We start from the raw sequence: 22,477 nt of genomic DNA, 5'->3' as shown, positions 1-22,477 counted from the left end.
ACTTTTCCATCTGCACAGGGGGGGCACGTCATTACCGCACCAATTGGCTCGGGACGAAGCGAGAGGACTTGAACTGAACGCCGACCGTTCAAACATCCATTGAAACCGACCGGTCGCGGACACTGAAGGCATTGGATAGTGGCGACGGGATTGCCACGCATGCGGCACGGAGCCTCAACCATGGATGGTTCACTTCGCAGTCTCACTCATCGCGATCCTCCCCCCTGTGGGCATTGGCGGCCCAATGCTTCCCAGCTCGTTCCGTCCTCCGTGCTGTTTTTCGAGCGGAGCCGCTCCGCCTTCAACGGGCCGACAAGGCGCGCAGCATCGGCGGAAAACGCTCACATTTCCACTCCCGCCAGACGATTTGATCGCAACGGGTTGCTCAACGGGCAATCGCAATTGCACTGGCGTGTTTTTTCCGCTTTGCTTTACACTCCTGCGGCGCGAAATACGGCGACGTGCGGTACTTGAGCGTTGCGGTCCCAAGGATGTCACGCCACCGGCCCTGACAACCAGAAGCAGCGCGCCCGTTGGCGACGGCCGGAAAAGTACGCCAAAGCTCCCGGAGATCCCGTCTGTGCCCGTAGTCTGCGCTGTCATCAACCGTAAGCAGCAGAGGGAAGTTTTGGGGGCCAAGGTAGGCGTGTGTGTGTGTGTGTGTGTGTGTGTGTGTCTGTAAATACACAGTAGAACTTCGTATACCCATATTCTCATGCGGTTTCGCACGTGGGTATCTAATTGCAAAGAACATGTTGCAAGTCTGCTCTCTTGGATGTCTTCATTGCCCCATTCCTGCCCCCATCCCATGCCAATTGTGTTGTAGAGCATTCCCTGAGTCGCACGGTACGATGGCCGGATGCTAAAGCAATTACGCTCACACGAAGCACCTCGAATGTGTAGTAACGCGTCTTGCGCGGCTCGCATGCCAACATCATCATGCCGGCGTGCCCGACCTACTCTTTCGCGACGCAGGGCTGTTGCTCTCCCTATCCCTCTTATTGCTGCCGCTCGTTGACCGCGAGGCGGACGGCTGCTGCTGTCGTGGCGGCGGAGGCGGCGTCGCGTCGTCCCATTCGGGATCCGAGTCGTCGCTGTCGAAGCCGGCGACGATCTTCTCGAAGTGGAGACGCGTCTGCGGCAGAGACTGTTGGGACGGAAGAGCACATGTTGTTAGCAAATCCTGTCCGAAGATTGTATGTACGAGTAACACATGGGCCGCAACATAGGCACGACCCGAGCTCAAAGGCGGTCGTGCAGCGAGCTGTATCCATTCGCCCGCGCACGCACAGCTACTCTTTAGCCTTCTGCCATCCACTCCTTCTTCCCTTGGCCCTCGCCTCGCCACGGAAGGAAGCAAAGGGAAAGGGGGAGGCGGCATACCTCATTCCGCGCGACGGAGTGCCAGATCAGCATCTCGTTACTCTCCAGTATCCGCGCCGCATTGTACCGCCGCTCGCGCTCCTCGAAGGTCTCGTCACGCGCCAGCGCGGCGCGCTGCTGGTGCTGCTGCCTCATGTTGCTTGCGCCACCGCTGGCTCTGCCGCGGTGAGGGGCGGCTGCGCTGTGGATGTGTGCGGGCCGGTTGCGGGCTTGTCGGTCTTGCTGGAGCGGGGTGTACGGCTGGTGGGGGTGGTGCGAGGAGGACATGGCGACGTGACGGGGAGTGTTTCCGACGATTGGAACGGAGAAGGCGCAGCGACACGAGGGAAAGAAAGAATGGATTCGTCTCCGCGGAAGCTGAGACGGAAGGGTGATTGTAGGTTGGAGAGCTAGATGGTGACGTAGCGAAGGTTGAGGGTCGAGGCCTTCAGACGAGACGAGCGGGGCATGCGAGGGTAGTTGATAAAAAAGTGATAAGTCGGCTACCTAGCGCTTGTGTGACTTTCAATGTGACCGTCTCACATCTTGTGTTCACGTCAGCCCGTTGACAGCTTTCGGTGGGGTAGCGGAGAAGGAAAGGTCGGCTGTAACAAATCTGACGTGACGTGATGCCCATTTCCGCCCCGCGGCGGATTTCACAATTCAAAGTTTATTTTGCCCTTTGGACCAGCGACAGTACACAATCACAAGCTCGAGCAAACGACAGGAAGGGCAGGTAATCGTCATTTCATTGGATTCTATCAAAGATTGGTCATGCTTTTCGTCCGCCCCTCTAACCATGGGTATAAATTTACAGGTTGGCAAGGGGGTCGTAGCCCTCGGGCTCGGACCTGTCAGGGAACCTAAGGTTGACACCGAAGGCGGGGTAGATGAATCTGGTGACGCCCTTGACCTTGTGGATCTTCTCCAGAGCCTCCAGGTCCTCTGAGCTGAGCTTGACGATGTTCTTGTTCTCGTCTATCCGGGAGGGCGTAACCGACTTGGCCAGGACGGAGCTTCCACGCGCAACTGGGATAAATCCGTCAGCTTACCCAGACTCATTGGTAGAAAAAACAGTCGCGCTTCGGCATCAAACTCACCATGGTAGCTCAGCAGAATGTTGCCAGGACCGACGTTGTACTTCTTTGCAAGCTCCTGGACACCTTCCTCCTTGAACATGGGGCTGCCAGTGCTGCCGAAGGGGCTGTAGGCGGTGATGTGGATGCCCTTGGACTTGCAGAAGTCAACAATCTCCTGTTGCGGCAGATACGGGTGGTTCTCGATCTGGTTGGCAGCAGGAGTGATCTTGGCCTCCTTGAGAAGAGCCTCAAGGAAAGGAACGGAGAAGTTGGCAACGCCAATGGCCTTGGCCTTGCCCTTGGCCGGCAGCTCCTCGAGCTGCTTCCAGGTCTGGATGAACGACCACGACTTGTCCAAGTCACGGGAACCGTCAGGAAGCTTGGGGATGGTGGGGTGGTTGCCTGCGCGGCTTGTCAGTTGCGAGCTACTCGGAAACATTGTTGCGTAGCATACCCTTGGGGTTCATAGGCACCGGCCAGTCTACGGATTCATTCAATTAGCCTCGGTCTTCGCGGGTAAGGAGCGGTAGGTGGGCTGGGGTGAACTCACGCATGAGGTACAGGTCGACGTAGTCCAGGCCCAGGCGCCTCAAGCTCTCGTCGAGGTTCTCCTCGACGCGCGAGTGGAAGGTGCACCACAGCTTGGTGGTGACGAAGATGTCCTCACGCTTCACGATTCCGGCGTCGAAGGCCTCCTTGAAGGCCTCGCCGACTTCGCCCTCATTGCCGTACATGAAGGCGCAGTCAATGTGACGGTAGCCCGACTTGAGCGCATGGGAGACAGCAGCCTTGACCTGGCCAGGCTCGGACTGCCAGGTGCCCAGGCCGAGGGCGGGGATGGTCGCGCCGGTGTTGAGGGGGAGAGGAATGCTCATGGTGGGCTTGGGATCGAGGATGCTTGAGGGAGTAGACTTGAGGATGAAGTTGCAGAGTGAAGGGTTCATTGCAGAAAAGACGGCGCGCGCGCTGTTTTTACTGCTGAGGGCGCAAAGTCAACAGCTGTTCGCGCGGGCACCCCACCTCCCCGCGCCAATGCAATCAAACGCCGATGACGCCACAGCCCTGGTCCCCCGGCGTCGGCCATCGGTGTTTTCGTCGGCGAGCCGGGCACGTGCGCGATCCCGGGGATCAAGTAGCCGCAACGCCCACAGCGCGGGGAAGCTGTAGGGCGAAGTGCCGTCACTTGCTGGAGAGGAAAAGGTCAGTTCCGGCGCGGCTAGGTAGCCCGATGCTTTCGGCAGCGCAGCCAGGCTTTGCCCGCGGCCAGCCGCTGATGAGGCTCGCGCTCGCGCCCCCGTGCCCCCTTCCGTTTCAACCAGACCAGTTGCCGGCTGCTGAGGCGCGCGCACGCATGCGGGCAGGCCGGCGCGGGTTCCTTGTCTCGACGTTCACGGTGTACGTAGTAGGTCTCTCAGAAAGCCTCACGTGGGCGGCGATGCGTAATCGCGGGCTTCCAGAAGGCGGTGGCGCCAAGCAGCATGCATGCATGTCTGGGGCAGGCGCGTCCAGTTTCTCGGCGCTAGTGAAAAGTGGTTTCCGAAGCACTCCTTCCCCGCCGACATCACCAGCTTGCCTATTTCAGTCCGTGTAACCTAATCCTCAGGCCTACCGGGCGAAACTTGCCTTCGCTACGGCCGGGCGGAGCTGCAGACGGCGGCTGCTGGGGGGGGTGCGAGATGAGCCTACCACAGGGCAAGCGTTTCTCCTACCGTCAGATTGTGGGGTGCGCAGCTCTGCGGAGAGGGCCTGCTGGAAACTTAGTTCCCAGCATGCCTCTCGTCATGGATTCCGGGGACGCCCTGGCCCAGGCCCTCCGTGCTTGCCATTGCCTGTTCTGGCTGTCTGAGCAAGGTACTCAGCCGCCGCTTGGTGTATTTTGATATTTAACCACGTCCGCCACGACCCCATCCCTCTTCCATCTCCCACCGAGTCCTCCCCCCACTACTCACTAGCCAAATCCTCTTTACCCTGCATTCTTTGAGATACCCACTGCTCTTGCAGCATACCCTACCGCAGACATGGCTCCCATCGCCCTCGAGAACAGCGCCACCGCCCCCGTCCCCACCAAGGACTCCATCAACAAGGCCCGTGATGGCCAGGCTCTTGAGGAGCTCTCCGACGACATCGATGCCGTCAACGTCCTCCGCGACACCATGAAGAAGGAGGGCTACACCGACGACGAGGCCGACATCTACGCCAAGTCCAAGTTCGACGCCGAGAAGGACAAGACCAAGTTCCGCCAGTACGAGGAGGCCTGCGACCGCGTCAAGAACTTCTACCGCGAGCAGCACGAGAAGCAAACCGTTGCCTACAACATCAAGGCCCGCAACGACTTCCGCTCCAAGACGCGCGCTGAGATGACCGTCTGGGAGGCCATCGAGAAGCTCAACACCCTCATCGACGAGTCTGACCCCGACACTTCGCTCTCCCAGATCGAGCATCTTCTCCAGACTGCCGAGGCCATCCGCCGCGATGGCAAGCCCCGCTGGATGCAGCTCGTCGGCTTGATCCACGATCTTGGCAAGCTCCTCTTCTTCTTCGACGCCCGCGGCCAGTGGGATGTTGTCGGTGACACTTTCCCCGTCGGCTGCGCTTTTGACAAGCGCATCATCTACCCCGACACCTTCGTGGGCAACCCCGACTACGGCCACGAGATCTACGGTGATGAGCATGGCATCTACACCCCTGGCTGCGGTCTCGACAACGTCATGCTCTCCTGGGGTCACGATGAGTACCTCTACCACATCGCCAAGGAGCAGTCCACCATCCCCGATGAGGGTCTTGCCATGATCCGCTACCACTCCTTCTACCCCTGGCACAAGGAGGGTGCGTACAAGTGGATGATGAACGAGAAGGACGTGAAGATGCTTGAGGCCGTCAAGGCTTTCAACCCTTACGACCTGTACTCCAAGAGCGACGACATGCCCAAGGCCGAGGAGCTCAAGGTATGTTTCATCACTTCGCTGCATTTAGCACTACAGACACTAACGGACTTGCACAGGACTACTACCAGTCGCTCATCGATGAGTACTTCCCCAACAAGGTCGTCAAGTGGTAGATGCGATGCATTTGATCTTGCGACACGACTATGACGGCACTTGAGCGAATCATTCTTGTTTTCTGGCGTTTCTGGGACAAATCAATAGTCATGACTACCCGCTGCAAAAAAGAACAGTCACGCAGCTAATTGTGATAGAATTACACAATCAACATAGGGTGCTAAATGCGCCTATCACCTTCAACTCCTCCATATGCTTACCCGTACAAGTCTGATGAATGGTGACCGTCCTTGATGATTCCAAATTCCTTGTGTCCGACAATCTCAAGTTCGAGTCGAAGGCATACCGCAAGCCATTAATGTTGGCACTTGTGCTGCTCTTCACCTGCTCACAATAACACCCAGCAGACGTTAATTCCAATATCCGGATCTTATCAATGACAGTCGCATGGTTGCTCCCCCGCTTCCGTCCCAGTCACTTAACCGGCAGCTGACCTCGACTCGCTATTGAACACGCATCCTTCGCCTACTTGTACCTCGGCATGCAGCACTTTTATTTTCGCCATGGAACGTGTCACAAAGCAGTGCACTTGACTGCAGTGACAGATAAGCTGCGCAACACTGACTTTCGGAGCAAACCCCCGCATAACGAGAACTCCTGTTGTGTCACACGTGTGTCACTCGAGCATGTGAAGGAAACACAACTCTGCATCTCCGTTGCATCCCTTTTGTCGCAAACCATCATCCGCAGCGTCTGTGGCATTCCGCGAAGCCGTGGGCAAGCAGTGGCCGTCGCCCTCTCCCCCCCAGTTACCCCACCGCCACACAAGCAGCCCAGCCCCACCTCTGCATGTCAATCTCTGAACGCAAAGAAGCGGACCCACCTAAGATTACGCAGAAAAGTGTATCTGCCCCTGCACAGCTACGTCAGTGGGCGTTAATGCTCAACACCCTGATGATGCGCGCGCGCGCACAAACACTTGCCACCAGCCACCACAACGGTCTCTCTGCCACTAAGACCCAGCAAACGTGCCGTCGATTGCCCGATGATTTGCCTATTATCCACAGCGTCGAAAAACCTGTCTCTTTTCCTTGGGGGCCTGACTCGGAGACACAGAAGCGCAACGGTGGCCTAGCGGAACCTGGGTCCCGATCCAGGTGAAAGATCGCGCTTGCGCAAGCCAAGGCCCCCGCGTCGTCGACTGCCGTCCAATCAGTCCTCTTCGCTTTTCAATGCCGGTGGCGCAAGGTCGATGTGCCGAAAGAAGACTTGGCCATTTTGCTGAAGTGAATTATTGTGTGGGTCTGGAACGGTCTTGTTGGAGGGAATGATGCAGGTCTTCGTCGGGTTGATGGCTGGTGGGACGGGATGGACGGCATGCTCTTTGTATTATTCGAGAAGACCAGTCAGCACGGGAATAAGCCCAAAGCGGAGAGGACGATCGAGGCGGCAGACTTAGCGCGTTTAGGACTGCCGTGTCCTGTCGGAAAAAATTTCTTGATGGGGAAGCGGAGATGGTTACCCCGCCAGATCTGTCTTTCCTTCCAAGACTTACCCCAGATTTCGGGGATAGGGAAGAGATGGAAGCGAAGTGAGTGCTTCATCATCGACACGTGATAGCGCGCTTGCCTTGAGACACGTCTGCTACAGGACATTAAGGTAGAACGAACGGAATCATAGCCCGTAATGTCTGGCCCGTGATTGGTTGAGAATATGGGAGGCGGAATTGGACAAATATTAAGATGACAAAAATCTATCTAGGCTCGAAGGAATTCTAAACACCTCCACTTTCGTGCTCGACTTTTTACCTCGCAGACGCTTTTCTCCGCTTTACCTGGCCATCCAGCCGCCATCGACGGTCAACACCTCACCGCCAACGTATCCCGCCGCCCTCGAGGCCAAGTAAACCACAGCACCCTTGAAGTCCTCGGGGTTTCCCCACCTGCCCGCCGGAATGCGCGCCAGAATGGCGTCGGCTCGGTTCTTGTCGTTGATGAGCGCCTCGTTCATGTCGGTCGTAATGTATCCCGGAGCGATGGCGTTGACCGCGATACCCTTACCCGACCACTCGTTGCTCAGCGCCTTGGTCAGCTGCGCCACGCCACCCTTGCTGGCCGCATAGGCGGGCACGGTGATGCCGCCCTGGAAGGAGAGGAGTGAGGCGACATTGATGACGGCGCCGCGGCGGCCTGTCGAGTCGGGGTCGCGGGCAAGCATGTGAGCGCCGACGTCGCGGCAGAGGATGAAGACGGTGCGGAGGTTGACTTGCAGCACCGCGTCCCAATCCTCGTCGGGGAACTGGTGTGCCGGGTGCCGCTTCTGGACGCCGGCGCAGTTGACGAGAATGTCGATCTTTTGGCCGTCGCCGGTGACCTTGGGGACGACTTCGCCGACGGACTTGGGGTCGCTCAGGTCTGCGGTGTAGATGGTGGCTTTCCGGCCAAGCGCCTCGACCTGAGACTTGGTCGCGGTGTTGGAGGTGTCGCGCTGCAACATGTCAGTGGACGTGCTGTGCTGCAGCCTGAAGCCATTTCAGGCCTCAGCCAGCTGTCGCGAGCTCAACATACCTGGATCAGGAGGATGTCGGCGCCAGCTTCAGCCAATGCCACAGCCATTGCCTGGCCGATGCCCCGCGTGCCGCCGGTGACGAGCGCGGTCTGGCCATCGAGGGAGAAGAGCTTGTGGACAGAGGCCATGGTGGAGGGAGTGGAGGAGGAGGATGCAGGGAGAGCTGCGGAAGAAGGTTGAGGAGAAAGTTGGTGATGGAGCTTGCGAAGTCGTTGCTGGGCCATGCGGGTGACGTGAAGAATTCGGGAAAGCTCAGAAGAAAAAGGGCCGGGCATCGGAGAAGTCTTGCCAGAGCTAGCTCCCTTCCCCCAGGCCACAGCGCGCGGCATGATGCGCGGGGCAGCCGAAGCCCGCGTGGGGCTGACAGCGCGGGGCCCTCGGCCTTTGAGTCAGTTGCCGACGCGTCTATTCTGCCGTCATTGGCGCGCCATCCCCGCGCCATCCCCGTCAGTTCCGGAGAGCTCGCTGGGTTTCTGGGTACAGCTTTCCGTTCGCCGCAACTTCCCCGCGGCTCGAGACAGCAATTGCTCGAGATATATCCTGCGCTCGAGTCCCGCCATCCCCCAGGCTGCACGTCTCTCTGTTCTTCGCACAGTCCGCCTTCTTCCCAGCTCCGCAAGCTTCAATTCCACTTCCCGCTCCCCCATAAGCTAGCTGTACACATCGCTCACCATGTGCGGTCCCATTCGTGCCTCGGTGCTTCACGGCGCCAAAGACCTCAGAATTGTGAGATCACGCGACGGTATTGCCCCCGGCGATGTGCTGACCAGGCATAGGAAAACCGCGAGCTCACTGCGCCCGCCGCGGATGAGCTTCAAGTCGCAGTGAGGTCTACGGGCCTCTGCGGCTCGGACCTGCACTACTACAACCACTACCGCAACGGCGACATCATAGTTCAGGAGCCCTTGTCGCTGGGCCACGAGTCTGCTGGTGTTGTCGTGGCGGTGGGCGCCGACGCCGCAGCCAACTTCAAGGTCGGAGACAAGGTTGCTCTCGAAGTTGGCCAGCCCTGCGGCGAGTGCGAGAGGTGCAAGGAGGGCAGGTACAACATCTGCAAAGGCATGAAGTTCCGGAGCTCCGCGAAGGCTTTCCCTCATGCCCAGGGCACCCTCCAAGATAGGATCAACCACCCGTCCAAGTGGTGCCACAAGTAAGTTGTGATCGGGGGAACCATTGGCTAGGATGCGAGACTTATGCGGATTTGCAGGCTGCCCGACGATCTCTCTCTCGATTTGGGCGCCCTCCTTGAGCCCCTTGGTGTCGCGATTCACTCCATTCGCCGTGCGAAACTTGCTCCTCAGAGCTCCGTTCTTGTCTTCGGCGCAGGTGCCGTCGGTCTGCTGGTTGCTGGTATGTTGAAGATCTCTGGCGCCAGCAACATCTTGATTGCGGATATCGACGAGGGCCGCGTCAACTTTGCTGTCAACAACGGTTTCGCACACACCGGCTTCACGGTCCCCATGAAGCGCGGCCAGACGATTGAAGAAAACCTCGACATCGCACGCGAAACCGCAGCCGCTCTCGGCAAGATGCAGAAGGCAAGCGGAGAGGAGTACGGCGAGGTGGACGCTGTCTTCGAGTGCACTGGCGTGCCATCCTGCCTGCAGGCTGGTATCTACGTACGTCAACCCCAGTCGACTGCGCCATGAACGACATGACTGACACAGGACAGGCATCGCGGCCCGGTGGCCAAGTCCTCCTCATCGGAATGGGCCATCCCATCCAGACCATCCCCATATCCGCTGCGGCACTGCGCGAGGTGGACATTGTGGGCGTCTTCCGCTACGCCAACACCTACCCCACCGGTATCGAAGTTGTGTCGAAGAAGCCCGGTCCGGACTACCCTGACTTTTCCAAGCTGGTCACGCACCGTTACAAGGGCCTGGACTCGCTTCCGGAGGCATTCCAGATGGCGGCAAAGACCAAGGATGACCAGGGCAATCTGGTGCTGAAGGTCGTGGTTGACACCAGCGACGAGCCACGGTAAGGCTACCAAGCTGTAGCTACCCCTCCAGCTAAGGGCTAACGGGAAGTTGAGCCCCAGGCTGTGAGGTGTGGAAGCTCTAGGATGATGTACAAAGCATGTCTGGCGTTGATGGATATTTAATGTGGATTACCCTTGCTTAATGCGGTGTGGTGTGGAGAGAGCCTATCTCTTGCCAGACTGAAACCTCAAAAGTAGCCCTTGAATACAGTTTTTGCAACACGGTCATTATGGTCCATTGCTCCCGCGGCCGGCACGATGATCGGCAGGCCGTAGAGCGGGGAGATGATCAATTCCGAAACTCGGTGTCGATGCCTTGAGCGGATACCCGATTGAGCACGTTGCATTTGCCGACACGCATGGCAAGGCACGGAACTGTGCCATGGTAACGCAGCACGCGCAGATGCTTGATCACGCGGGCCAACGGGTAGGTAACTGACTGCCAGGCTTGACTCATGCAGCCTGACTAGTAGACTAGCTTGGACTGAAGGAAGCGATCATGAGGCAGTCCCAATGGGGCAATCCACGATAGCTGTTTGAGGCGCCACGCGAGAGGTCCGGATGCGGAGGGGCCATGCAGACCTCGGATGGCCAGTGCCCGCTTCCTCGCACCCCATGGAGAAGGTCGGGTGCGGCTGCAGGCAGAATCCGGGGTCGGCGGGAATCACATCGTGGCCAAGCGTTCAGACGGCGCTCTGCGAGCTGGAGATGGCGGGGTAGTGGAGCATGCGGCAGGCGTTTCCGCACTGGCGGGCCGACATTGAGCGTAGTGGGAATGAATTTCCGGAGAAAGGCGAGAGTGGTGTATGTACGGACTACATACAACATCTGCACAGAACAGGGGAGGGAAGGAGATTCCGACGAGACGGCCCGGTAGGAGTGTTTGCGCGTTGCGGGCGCGGGCGCGGGCGGCGCTCGGGCACGGTCGGCGTGCATCCCGCCGGGCGGCGAGGCCGTAATACCTGCAAAAACGCGTGGGGAGGCGGCAGAACGCGCAAATCCACACCCTAGCTGTCTACCCCCCGCACCAGCTACCTACTCCGACCAGACTCCAGAGACTGCGATATAAGCTGCTCGTCCTCCCACCACTCTTCTCTGTGCACCTCTCTCTCAACACTCCGCTGCTATCTGCTGTCTGACGAGCTCCGCGCTTGGCCTGAATAGCTCACCTCGTGTGTCTCTCCATCTACTTTTCCTCCCAATGACCTTGGCTGAACTCCCGAGCTAACCTGCATTGCTCGCTCTTCTACAGTGGACAGCTCCTCCCGAATCGCAACCTTGATACCCCCGGCCTGTTCCCTCCCACCTCCTTCGTCCTTTCGCTCCACACGACGCTACAATGGCCCCCAAGAAGCTCAATGTTGCCATCTCCGGCCTCGGCCGCATGGGCGCTCGCCACGCCATCAACTTCTTCACCCGCACTCCCCGCGCCGAAGTCGTAGCAGCCTTCACTCCCGAGCCGAAGGAAGCCGAGTGGGCTGCGAAGAACCTGCCCGACGTCAAGATCTATGACAACTACGATGAGATGCTGAAGCATCCCGGCCTTGAGGCCGTTGTCATTGCCACCATCACTACTGTGCACGCCGAGCAAGCCATCAAGGCCATCCAGGCTGACAAGCACGTGCTCTGCGAGAAGCCGCTCTCCACAAGCATCGAAGTGGTGGGTACTTGATGTGGACAAAGTGAGGGCCAAGTAACTGACATCCTCCAGTCTCAATCCGTTGTTGATGCCGCCGCCAAAAAGCCGCACCTGAAGGTTCTCTGCGGTTTCTCCCGCCGCTTCGACGCAAGCTACCGTGACGCTTTCAACCGCATGAAGACCGGAGGCATTGGCAAGCCTGCCGTTTTCCGCAGCCAGACCTGCGATAAGCTCGACCCCTCCGGCTTCTTCGTCGAGTACGCTCAATTCTCTGGCGGCATCTTCGTCGACTGCAACATCCACGACATTGACCTTGCGCTGTGGTACTTTGGCCAGGATTCCAAGGTCAAGTCCGTCGTTGCCATGGGTATCACCGCCGTCTCCCCTGAACTGGCCAAGTATGGCGATGTCGACAACGGTCTTGGTATCGTCGAGTTCTACGACAGCAAGATCGCCACCTTCTACTCCTCGCGCATCATGGCTGCTGGTCAGCACGACATGTCCGAGATCATCGGCACTGAGGGCAAGATCGTCGTAAACGGCAACCCCCAGGCCTCGCTCGTGGAGATGCACGAGCCCAACGGTGTCCGCCGCGAGCTCCCCCAGCACTACTACGGCCGTTTCGAGTACGCCTTCGTCCAAGAGGCCAACGAGTTCACTGCCGCTTGCCTCGACAACACCGAGCTGCCCTTCAAGATCGAGGGCGCCGTCCAGGCCGTTCGCATTGGCTGCGCTCTCCAGGAGAGTGTGCGCTCCGGCAAGAAGATCTTCTTCGACGAGCAGGGCAACCGCACCGAGTAGCGCCATCGCTCTAAATAATTCCGTCCTTGCACATTCAATGCAATATCCTTGGCGACAGTTTCTCGTACCTCCGGGCGTTTGCCCCTTCGCTTCGCAGAAAAGAACTTTGTCATGCGTTATTGCAGGCGTTCGGGTTGGGCTATAACATTGGTCATGACCAAGAGGTTACATGAGAATAGGATATAGTCACGAAGCTTCTGATTTTCTTTTCCGGTCTTCTTTAGGAGGGATGGTGATATGTAAATTCCAGAGGGGGGGAAAGCCTGGCGGTATGTCTCCGCAAAAAGAAATGCATGATGCCATTATCTTGAAACCACAAGCGCCTGTCCAGAGATACTGCCTTTTGGCACTGTTTTTCTTTTTTGTGGGTCGACAACACCATCCGAAAATTTGTCCGTGCCTTAGTGACCAGCTCCACAAGATGGTTCCCACAAATTGTTGGTCGCAAAGAACACCATTTAGACAGGTGACTTGTGTTCCTATCTAGCCGAATTGAGATCATCTGAAGTCTTGGGGACGGATGCCGGAATTGTCCGTGATATGCCGTTGATGGCCGTTTCAGAGCGCAGTTGCTTGTCCGCGTGGGGAGCGTGTTTGTAAGCCCTCTTCCATTGCTGTGCCGCGAGCGACAGTCCCGCCGCGCAATTGATCAAACTCCGTCCGCTGCCACGATGCCTTGGCTGGACGTGAAGCCTCGACTCTCAGGGCAGTGATGGCTTACCATCAAAAAGGGGAGTTTATTAGACGTGAGATAATCAGGAACATGTGGATTATTATCGCCGATTTCGAACGGGACCTGAATTGACTAGGTTGCAACCTTGGTAGGTTCCGAGTTTACCAAACGGACGAATGATGTACATTCTGGCTCCCATCGCCTTCCGGATACACGGCCCAGATGATGACTGCCACGGGCCCTTATTTGTTTAGGGCGCCACGGGGATGCCTTTCGCACTCAAGCCAACAGCTTCACGAAACCTTTCCCACCTACCTACCTACCAGCCGTTCGAGAAACCAAGGCTCAACACCAAAGCCATTCGAATGTCCAGCCGCTTCTTGCAGACATCCAGCAGAACAGCATCGTGATCTAAACCCCCCTCCATCGCTGGACAAAAACACACAAAAATGCCGCCCATCTCCAACGACAACCTCCTCCCCCGCCCCCCATACGACCCCGAGCTCTACGCCGCCATGCCCCTCTTCCCCTCCACTCCAGCCATGGACCCCGCCGCCATCGCCGCCTACCGCGCCGAGCTCACCACCATGATCGCCCCCGTCAAAGAAGCCATCCTCGCCGACCCCTTCGTCAAGCACTACACGCGCACCATCCCCGGCGGCGGCAGCGGCGCCGGTGCGCCCATCGAGCTCCACGTCTTCTCGCCCGCCGCGGTCGATGTCATGGCGGGGCCGGTATCCGGCATGGCCGACGGCGGCGGCGGCAGGTCGCGGCCCTGCATCGTCAACTTCCACGGCGGCGGGTTCATGAGCGGCGACGCCTTCCTCGGCATGGGGACCATGGCCGAGTACGTGCGCGCGTTGGGGGCCGTCGTCGTGAGTCCCGCGTACCGGCGCGCGCCGGAGCACCCGCATCCGGCGCCCGCTGAAGACTGCTATGCGGCGTTGAAGTGGGTGGCCGCGAACGGCAAGCGCGAGCTGGGGGTCGACGCGGAGAGGCGGTTGATGGTGGCGGGAGAGTCGGCGGGTGGGGGGTTGGCAGCGGCGGTGGCGCTGATGGCGCGGGATGATGTGGATGCGGGGCGGCCGAGGTTGTGTGCGCAGCTGTTGGTGTGTCCCATGTTGGATGATCGGAACGATAGCGTGTCCTGCCGGCAGTATGCGCGGGGGGATGCTTGGGATGCGAAGAGAAATGAGTTCGGGTGGAAGTGTTTGTTGGGCGATGAGGCGGGCGGCGAGGGCGTCAGCTACTATGCCGCCCCGACGAGAGCGACGGATCTGTCAGGGCTGCCGCCGACGTTCATTGACGTGGGATCAGCCGAACCGTTCCGAGATGAGAATGTGGCGTACGCGTCGAAGCTTTGGGAATGCGGTGTCGATGCTGAGCTTCATGTTTGGCCGGGCGGGACCCATGCGTTTCACACATTTGTTCCGACAGCTGCCATATCTGAGGTGTCCAATCAAACAAGGATGGAGTGGGTGCGAAGAGTTCTAGAACGGGTTGTGTGAGTAGTAGGCGAATTAGGGGTTGTTGAGCATGCGGAGGATCGGACTTGCTTGAACTAAAGTTAGGGTATGTGTAGCCGATTGTCGTAATTTGTGAGGATATCCAGTGGTAACATAGATAAAAAAAAAATATGTTTTAGCGGCCAATTACACCGCGTAGAGCATGTACGAACCTGTCGTATCAACATAAAGCTATCCTCGGCATAAGGATAGATCCATCAACACCTGCCATACAATTCCAACGATAATTCTTCATCACCTCCTAAGGCCTCTTTGCTGCGAGCTTGGGAAGTTCCTTGATGAGAGAAAAACACCCTTGACACTTCTGATGTCGGCCTTGAAGGCCTCCATGGCGTCATCCTCGCCTGACTTTCTCCAACTACCACCATACCTGGTGCCATAGATGTCGCTTCCATAGTAGGGGCTCGAGAAAGCCATTTCGTTGAGGTAGTTTTTCAAATCTCCCAGCTGTGTCTGCACAGCGTCATCGGCTGTCGAATTGCCTCTTGTCATGTAGGTAAACCCGCGCAACTCAGCAGTCAACATATCCAGGTGCGCAGATTGTGCTTCAACCGGCGTTGCCGGAGGCTTGTCCGAGCCACCTGCAGAAGATGCGACACTCGCACGGCGTGAGAGAGCGGGACTTGTCTGTGTCCCGAAATCGCGATGGTACAGCTCTGTGGGGTCCTCGTCCGAGTCCACATCGGAGACGGCATCTTTCTCCTGCTCTGAAGCTAATGGTTTTCCGTTGTTGTCGAGCTTGGGCACAGTAGAGACCATGCTCTCCAACTTTTCATTGAACTTCTCAATGTTGGACTTTGTGTTGACTGCAAACTCTGCCCGCGCTCCAACCAACTCCTCGGCCATTGGCTTGATAAGGTAGTTCGACACGCCGTATGTCACAGCACCCAATCCTACGGCAGCGTATATGGCGTTGAGAACACGCGAGACGGTAATGAGCGGCGGTGGTGAGGTTGGCTGGGTCAGAAATTCTGGATACGTTACAATGGGTGGGATTTGTTTCGGAGCAGCACGGGAGGCGGTGGGCGGAGGCGATAAAGGTTGCTGAGTCGCAGGGGACTACGGTAAGGTCAGCACGCTCCGTCGACTTCCCGAAAAGGCAATTAATAAACGAAGTTTAAGAAAGAAGTCAGACAAACGAGATGAGACGGGAGCTGTTAGCGTCTTGTAAAAAGGCGCTGTACCCACCTTTGGCGGAGCCACTGAGCTTGGCGGTGTATCTTGCATCTTCACGTCGGCGAGCAGCAGCTGGATGTCCTCCTCGGACACGCCTTTGGAGCGCAAGAAGCTCCGCTTTCGGTCGTTGGGCGCATCGCGGATTGAGGGGTCTTTCAAGAATTTGAGTGCCTGCTGCAGGAGGAGGGCGGCATCGCTCGGAGGTTCGCTCGCGTCCAGGGAACTTGGCTGCGGCTCGGGGTGCGACTCGTCGGCGTGCTCGGAGGCGGAGTCTGAGCTTGGAGTGGGCGGCGGCGAGTCTCCCGAGGCGGATGAAGCGGAGTCGGAGGGCGTGGATGATGGCGGCTGGGCGCGCTGCCAGGCGGGGATGCCGGGTTTCCTGTCCGACATTGTCGCAACACGCAGAGTGCAGAGGAAGGGCGAGGCAGCGGACAGCGAAGGCGCGCCTTGAGCTCTGCTGAGCGGCGGCCGGGACCTCGGCTTGTGACGCAGGCGATTCAGAAGTAGCTGCCGCTCGCGCAGACGTCACGTGCAGGCCTAGGCTGCGGCCCGCTGCGCAGCTCGCCCCGTCGCGCATCAAGCGGAATGCGCGAGGGCAGCTTGGAGCTCCGGAGTCCTGCGCAGCATTTCGTATCGAACCGCCTTCTTCATAGCTGCGCCCCTTGGCCGATAGCGCTCGCACGAACAACATGGCGGATCGCGGCGGACGGCCAGTCAAGCGGCTGCGCACCGACGACGACGACGAGTCTGGCAGCGACGATTGGACACCTGCGGCGCAGGCAAACAAAGCCAGCAACAATAGGTATGTACCCAGCTCCTCCCTGAGTAAGCCGTGCGACACGCCCAGGCACGCAGGCTTCGGAGCAAGAGCCACCCCCAAGCCTATCAGATACACCTGCAGCCGCCTTCCCTTCTGCTCCAGCCCCAACCCATCCCAGCAAACACCCACAATGACCACCCGCCGCCTGCGCTCGCGCGCCCAGATCAACGCTGACCTGCAAAGCAAACCTGCCTCCACTCGCTCGCGCCCGCGCCGTGCAGCTGCTGCCCCCACCTCTGCCACCATCGAGCGCACCTCGCCCGAGGAGACGCGCCAGTCTATCCACCTCACCGTCAAAGCCGCACCCAGCAAGCTCCGCGAGGCCACAAGCGGCACCGGCACCGGCCAGTCTCGCAGCGGCAGAAATGCCGGCGTGAACTCGCGCGACAGCTTCGTCGGTGGCGAGATCGTTGTCGGCCAGCGCAGCTCCCGGAACAAGAAGGCCATCATCGAGGAGACGTCCGAGGATGACATGGACGAGGATGATCTGGAGGACGACGATATTGAGGAGGACGGTGATGAGGATGAGGACATGGCCGATGACGCCGACGCCGACGCCGACGCCGATGCGGACGCTGACGCCGACGAGGACGTAGACATGGAGGACTCGCTACCTGCCCCGCCTCCTCCAGCCGTCAAGGCGAGGGGGAAGCAGCAGCAGCAGCAGAAGCCCAGCATCAAGGTCTCACAAGCAGATCGGGAGATTCCTAGCGTTGAAGCTAAGGAGATGGCCATGGAGGACGACCAGAGCGAAGATGACGAGCTCTCAGAGCTGGATTCTGCAGATGAGCAAGACGATGAGGATGGTGAGGAAGATGATGCTGAGGGCGACGAGGACGAGCTGGACGATGAGATAGACAGCGACGAGGAGACGCCCATGTCTGGCAGTCGAGCAGGCACACCAGACCTCAGCAAGCTCACCAGGCGTCAACGGGCGGCTTTCGAGACCTACGAGGGCGAATTGATTTCTCTGTCGAATGGTACGTTACTGCGAGATGGCTGGCTTTCACCATACTGATGTCTTGACAGAAGCGCAAAAGAAGAAGCATCTGACTGCCGAGGAGCATGCCATGCGGAGAGCTGAGATGGCTCGCCGCAGGAAGAACCTCAGCGAGAAACGCAACGAAGAAGAGAAAGTGAGTTTAGCTTACCAGCCAATGGCTTTTATTTCCGTGGACAGAAAACTGATTGTTTGTAGATGGACACCATCAACCGTCTCCTCAAAAAGCAAGCTCCGAAACGCCGTGGAAAGGCGCAGGCCGACGCTGATGCAGGCGGCGAAGAGCAAGAGGAAGAAGAACGTGCCCCGGCTCTATGGGTTCGTTACATTCAGACTACCGAGAACAGCCAGATTGCGGTGCCTTATGACTGGGTTGAGTCTCCTCTTGGAGAGTTGATGACTCAGTCAAAGCCCGCGACTGTCAAAACACCTTTTGCGGGGAGAATGGTCCAGGAAGTTGTATAAACTTTAATCTATGAGAAATGAAGAACAATACTTGCGGCAAGAGTTGCCGCCGGAACAGCTCGCAGGCGCTTTGGGGGACATCACGTGGGGATCTGGGAATTCAGTATTATCATCGTAAGACGATTACGTTCAGCGAACCTGTGTTCTGATACCCAGTACCGCTACTTGAAAAGTTCGCTTCTTACATACAAAAATTGTACATGTATCCAATGTGCTGACATGCAGCACGCTTTCATATGACCAGCACATACCTTTGCATGCGACTGGGTTTTAGTCTAGATCTTTGCACCTGCCATAGTAGTAGCTTGGATGCTCCGGTCCGGTCCATTTTCCAGGAATCGACTTCCTTGAACTCTTACGGCGAGCCGCCGCTAGCTTTGCCGAAGGTGTGACGGTTGGCAACACGGCACAAGGTGAATTCATTTCGGACCAAGCCATTGGAAGCTCGAGGAAGAGTTAGCTGCGAAGAGAAACTCCCTTTTGAGGTCAGGCCGCTTGCTGCACTAGCGGAGAACCAGCACTGTTCGATTGCTGGCGACAGTCTGATGCCTTTTTCTGTGTCTCCTGTTCAACGAGCAATACAATCGCTCAAACAGACACATTTAGCCAAGATCATACTCATGGAACTCTTCCGGCAAGTCTTTATCAATCTTCGTTCCCAAATCGGTGTCCTCCAAGAAAGTTCTACCAAGAATCTTCTCGGGCAGGTAGTTCTGGACGACTTTCCCATCCAAGTAGTCCGGATTGTACTTGTACTCCTTTCCATATTCGAGCTCCTTCATCAGCTTTGTGGGTGCGTTGCGCAAATGCACCGGCACCGGCAGGCCTGCTATGCCCGGCTCCTGAAGCGAGGCCATGGCATTGTTGAGGCCGCGATATGCACGCGTCGATTTGGGCGACATGGCTAACGCGACAGTTGCGTGAGCGAGATTGATACGACACTCGGGCATGCCGATTTTCTCACAGGCAGCATAAGTGGCGGTAGCAAGGGAAAGCATTGTATTGTCCGCCAGGCCAACGTCCTCGGACGCCACAACAATGAGCCGTCTTGCGACGTACAGTGGATCTTCGCCTGACTGCAGCATGCGTGCCAAATAGTATAGAGAGGCATTGGGATCGGAACCGCGGATCGACTTATGAAATGCAGAGATGGTGTCGTAATGTTGATCACCAGCACGGTCGTAGACAAGAGTCTGTGTCAAGGACTTTTTGATGCCATCTTTGGTCATGGACGGTCGAGTAGAAAGGTCCATTGACAGCTCGAGGAGGTTGAGCCCGGTGCGGGCATCGCCGTCGGCGAAAGCGGCGAGGTAGACAAGCATCTCGTCATCGACGAGGCTGGTATTGGCATTGCCTCCTTCACGCTCGAGTGCTCGGCGGAGAATGACCGTGACAGTCTCCTCAGAGAGCTTGGAGAGGGTAAACGTGCGACACCGTGACAGCAAAGCGTTCACGATTTTGAAGCTTGGGTTTTCGGTTGTCGCACCAATAAGGGTGACCTGTCCAGCCTCGACAGGCCCCAAGAAAACATCCTGTTGACTCTTGCTAAACCTGTGAATCTCATCGCAGAATATGATCGTCTTGCGCCCTGTAAGACCCAACTCGTTACGAGCCTCGGCAAAGAGTTTTTTGCATTCAGCTACACCGGAGCTGGTACTGTTGATTTCGACGAATCGACAGCCAGCTGTGTGCGCTATAAGGCGTGCTATTGTGGTCTTGCCGGTGCCCGGCCCTCCCCAAAGTATCATCGACGGGACGCGATCCTGCTCGATTAGACCCCGGATCACGCCGTCAGGCCCCACGAGCTCTTGGCCACAGACATCATCAAGCGTCCTGGGCCTCATGCGCTCCGCCAGTGGGGCGACCTTTTGGAAAGCATGGGACTTGTTGCGTTTTGGAGACGGCGGTGAAGACCCTGGCTCCAACTTGGTGCTGGCGGCCTCAGGGTCGAAGGGTCTCTTCAAGGCGTTGGCAGAGGAATCGGATGGCACGGGAAGCTGTGTCCTGGTGGGCATGGGAGACGTCACCGGCGAGGGTTCGGCATTTTTCGCGGACAGGCCGGAGGGGCGCTTTGTAGAGGGCGGCTGGAAAAAGCTGGCGACATTGGCCTTCTGGGTCGGAGGCGGCGGGGCGTTTGTCGGGTCGATTATAAGGGCCACACAGCCGGAGTCAATATGTTCATTGATGTGGCGTTCTAAGACGGGCTTGGTGCAAATAGGGCAGTCGACCATGATGTGTGGGCGGGGCCCAATTGGCGGCGCTGCGACGAGACGCGTCGTGGTCTGGGAGAGAATCCGGGGCGACGCGACGGGCCGCAAGCTGTCAATCCGTGTCTGAGCTCCCCGATGTCGGCGTTACCGCCGGGCTAACGCCGATCGCTCGTGGGCAAGCACGTAATCGGGCTTGTCCACTGGTGGGTAGGTGGGATGCAGGAAAAGAACCACCAGCCAGCAAACCAACTATGCACATGAGGCCCACGCTGCTACTCTCTTGCTCCACCTCCACCAAGCCTGCTCTTCGCTCCTTGCGCCTGGCTCTGCCCTCAATCGCCCGCCCTCCTCAGCCCGCGAGAGCCATGTCGGCCACGGCTACGCGCCGCGATCCGTTCAAGCCGGCCGCAAGAGTGGCAGGCCAGAGACAGGATGTCTGGTATGCACCCCTCTCCTATCTGAAGCAACCAGCAGATACTCATGCCACATGCAGGTCGATTGTGAACGAAGCCGCCGCTCAAACGCCCGTTACGCCCGTCGTGAACATGGGCCAGGGCTTCTTCGGCTACAACCCGCCGCAGTTCGTCCTCGACGCCGCCAAGCACGCCCTCGACCGCGTCGAGTGCAACCAGTATTCCCCCACCAAGGTACAGGCGGCAAGTGATAAGATGCGCATGCTGTGCTGACTGTGTGAAGGGTCGCCCGAGGTTGAAGAAGGCGCTGTCGGACGCGTACTCGCCGTTCTTCGGCAAGACTCTGAACCCTGAGACCGAGATCACCATCACCACCGGCGCCAATGAGGGCATGCTCAGCGCATTCATGGCCTTCGTCGAGCCGGGCGATGAGGTCATCGTATTCGAGCCCTTCTTCGACCAGTACATCTCCAACATCGAGATGGCTGGCGGAAAGGTTGTCTACGTGCCCATGCACCCTCCCAAGGAGGGCGCGACCAAGACGACGTCGGCGGCCGAGTGGACGATTGACTTGAAGGAGTTTGAGGCTGCAATCACCCCCAAGACTCGCATGATCGTCCTGAACACGCCGCACAACCCGATCGGCAAGGTCTTCGCCAAGGAGGAGCTGCAGGCCATTGGCGACATTTGCGTCAAGCACAACCTGATTGTCCTCTCCGATGAGGTCTACGACCGCCTGTTCTACGTGCCCTTTACCCGCATTGCGACTCTGTCCCCCGAGCTTGCCGAGCGCACCATAACCGTCGGGTCTGGCGGCAAGAACTTCTATGCTACGGGCTGGAGAGTCGGCTGGTTGATCGGTCCTGAGCACCTGATCCAGTATGTCAGCGCTGCGCATACTCGCATCTGCTACAGCAGCGTCAGTCCGTTGCAGGAAGCCACGGCTGTCGCGTTTGAGGAGGCCGACAAGCACAATTTCTGGGACGAATCGAAGAAGGAGATGAAGGGTAAGATGGACAAGTTCAATGCCATTTGGGACGAGCTGGGGCTGCCGTACTCGATCCCGGAGGGCGGGTACTTTGTCCTCGTCAACATGTCCAAGGTGAAGCTCCCCGATGGCTATGATTTCCCTCCCCACGTGGCCGAGCGCCCGCGCGACTTCAAGCTGTCGTGGTTCCTGATCAAGGAGTTCGGGCTCGCGGCGATTCCGCCCACTGAATTCTTCACGCCCGGGAACGCACACATTGTCGAGGATTGGCTGCGGTTCGCCGTGTGCAAGAACGATGATGTTTTGGAGCTTGCCCAGGACAGACTGCGGGGGTTGAAGAAGTACCTCCGGTAGACTCAAGGTGCCCAGAAATAAACATTTCCCGTTCTGCAGCGCGCATGCATGTGTCACACCCAGGATCTCGTCCGAGCTTGCTCCGATGCCGTGACATATATATTGCGCAAGCAAAAGCAGCTACGCGAAGCTCTGGCTTGAGCTTACAGCGCCATGGAAAGCTTCTCACCCACAACTCAAGCAGGCATTCGTTTCAACTTCCACCACTTCCAGCGGGCGGGGAGCCTGCTGAACTCATCAACACCGCTGATCCATGTACTGCCGCCTACAACAGGGTTTGACGTTCCGCGGGGTTCGCGGAGTAAGGTCGCTTAGGTTGCGCGATCGAGGGGTACCTAGGTAGGTAGCCACGGCGGCGGGAGCTATGATACACTAGCGACGTCATATGCGGAGGAGCTCACCCGACCCAAGCCGCGCAGC

The 22,477-nt window shown here is 58.1% G+C and overlaps 11 protein-coding genes across 11 annotated transcripts; 6 read left to right on the top strand and 5 right to left on the bottom strand.

Moving 5' to 3' along the window:
* Window positions 1-937: 937 nt before the first annotated feature.
* Window positions 938-1,650, bottom strand: BKCO1_1600050 (uncharacterized protein; the record flags this gene model as incomplete). Its single annotated transcript, XM_020271501.1, has 2 exons — window positions 938-1,147; window positions 1,384-1,650. 2 exons carry the CDS (start codon window positions 1,648-1,650, stop codon window positions 938-940), a joined length of 477 nt encoding a protein of 158 aa, XP_020131810.1.
* Window positions 1,651-2,173: 523 nt separating this feature from the next.
* Window positions 2,174-3,385, bottom strand: BKCO1_1600049 (aldo keto reductase; the record flags this gene model as incomplete). The annotated part of the gene is made up of 4 exons (XM_020271499.1): window positions 2,174-2,391; window positions 2,463-2,843; window positions 2,896-2,922; window positions 2,992-3,385. The coding sequence occupies 4 exons, from the start codon at window positions 3,383-3,385 to the stop codon at window positions 2,174-2,176; spliced, it is 1,020 nt and encodes a 339-aa protein (XP_020131761.1).
* Window positions 3,386-4,459: 1,074 nt separating this feature from the next.
* On the top strand, window positions 4,460-5,499 carry BKCO1_1600048 (inositol oxygenase; the record flags this gene model as incomplete). Its single annotated transcript, XM_020271498.1, has 2 exons — window positions 4,460-5,386; window positions 5,443-5,499. 2 exons carry the CDS (start codon window positions 4,460-4,462, stop codon window positions 5,497-5,499), a joined length of 984 nt encoding a protein of 327 aa, XP_020131760.1.
* A 1,771-nt stretch (window positions 5,500-7,270) lies between these two features.
* On the bottom strand, window positions 7,271-8,136 carry BKCO1_1600047 (2-deoxy-d-gluconate 3-dehydrogenase; the record flags this gene model as incomplete). Its single annotated transcript, XM_020271497.1, has 2 exons — window positions 7,271-7,927; window positions 8,008-8,136. The coding sequence occupies 2 exons, from the start codon at window positions 8,134-8,136 to the stop codon at window positions 7,271-7,273; spliced, it is 786 nt and encodes a 261-aa protein (XP_020131765.1).
* Window positions 8,137-8,680: 544 nt separating this feature from the next.
* Window positions 8,681-9,995, top strand: BKCO1_1600046 (sorbitol dehydrogenase; the record flags this gene model as incomplete). The annotated part of the gene is made up of 4 exons (XM_020271496.1): window positions 8,681-8,734; window positions 8,785-9,158; window positions 9,216-9,627; window positions 9,681-9,995. 4 exons carry the CDS (start codon window positions 8,681-8,683, stop codon window positions 9,993-9,995), a joined length of 1,155 nt encoding a protein of 384 aa, XP_020131764.1.
* Window positions 9,996-11,331: 1,336 nt separating this feature from the next.
* On the top strand, window positions 11,332-12,432 carry BKCO1_1600045 (myo-inositol 2-dehydrogenase; the record flags this gene model as incomplete). Its single annotated transcript, XM_020271495.1, has 2 exons — window positions 11,332-11,652; window positions 11,704-12,432. The coding sequence occupies 2 exons, from the start codon at window positions 11,332-11,334 to the stop codon at window positions 12,430-12,432; spliced, it is 1,050 nt and encodes a 349-aa protein (XP_020131763.1).
* A 1,122-nt stretch (window positions 12,433-13,554) lies between these two features.
* On the top strand, window positions 13,555-14,613 carry BKCO1_1600044 (esterase; the record flags this gene model as incomplete). Its single annotated transcript, XM_020271494.1, has 1 exon — window positions 13,555-14,613. One exon carries the CDS (start codon window positions 13,555-13,557, stop codon window positions 14,611-14,613), a length of 1,059 nt encoding a protein of 352 aa, XP_020131762.1.
* A 252-nt stretch (window positions 14,614-14,865) lies between these two features.
* BKCO1_1600043 (peroxin 14 17) lies at window positions 14,866-16,197 on the bottom strand (the record flags this gene model as incomplete). Its single annotated transcript, XM_020271493.1, has 2 exons — window positions 14,866-15,690; window positions 15,820-16,197. The coding sequence occupies 2 exons, from the start codon at window positions 16,195-16,197 to the stop codon at window positions 14,866-14,868; spliced, it is 1,203 nt and encodes a 400-aa protein (XP_020131769.1).
* A 299-nt stretch (window positions 16,198-16,496) lies between these two features.
* BKCO1_1600042 (papa-1-like conserved region protein) lies at window positions 16,497-18,092 on the top strand (the record flags this gene model as incomplete). The annotated part of the gene is made up of 3 exons (XM_020271492.1): window positions 16,497-17,607; window positions 17,657-17,763; window positions 17,826-18,092. The coding sequence occupies 3 exons, from the start codon at window positions 16,497-16,499 to the stop codon at window positions 18,090-18,092; spliced, it is 1,485 nt and encodes a 494-aa protein (XP_020131768.1).
* Window positions 18,093-18,694: 602 nt separating this feature from the next.
* On the bottom strand, window positions 18,695-20,323 carry BKCO1_1600041 (aaa family atpase; the record flags this gene model as incomplete). The annotated part of the gene is made up of 1 exon (XM_020271491.1): window positions 18,695-20,323. The coding sequence occupies one exon, from the start codon at window positions 20,321-20,323 to the stop codon at window positions 18,695-18,697; it is 1,629 nt and encodes a 542-aa protein (XP_020131767.1).
* Window positions 20,324-20,559: 236 nt separating this feature from the next.
* BKCO1_1600040 (kynurenine aminotransferase) lies at window positions 20,560-22,057 on the top strand (the record flags this gene model as incomplete). Its single annotated transcript, XM_020271490.1, has 3 exons — window positions 20,560-20,741; window positions 20,796-20,949; window positions 20,999-22,057. 3 exons carry the CDS (start codon window positions 20,560-20,562, stop codon window positions 22,055-22,057), a joined length of 1,395 nt encoding a protein of 464 aa, XP_020131766.1.
* Window positions 22,058-22,477: the final 420 nt, after the last annotated feature.

The sequence above is a fragment of the Diplodia corticola genome, assembly GCF_001883845.1.
Source record: "Diplodia corticola strain CBS 112549 chromosome Unknown scaffold16, whole genome shotgun sequence".
NCBI lineage: Eukaryota > Fungi > Ascomycota > Dothideomycetes > Botryosphaeriales > Botryosphaeriaceae > Diplodia > Diplodia corticola.
Note: the sequence above shows the minus strand (reverse complement) of the source record. Positions and strands in the feature narration are given on the sequence as shown.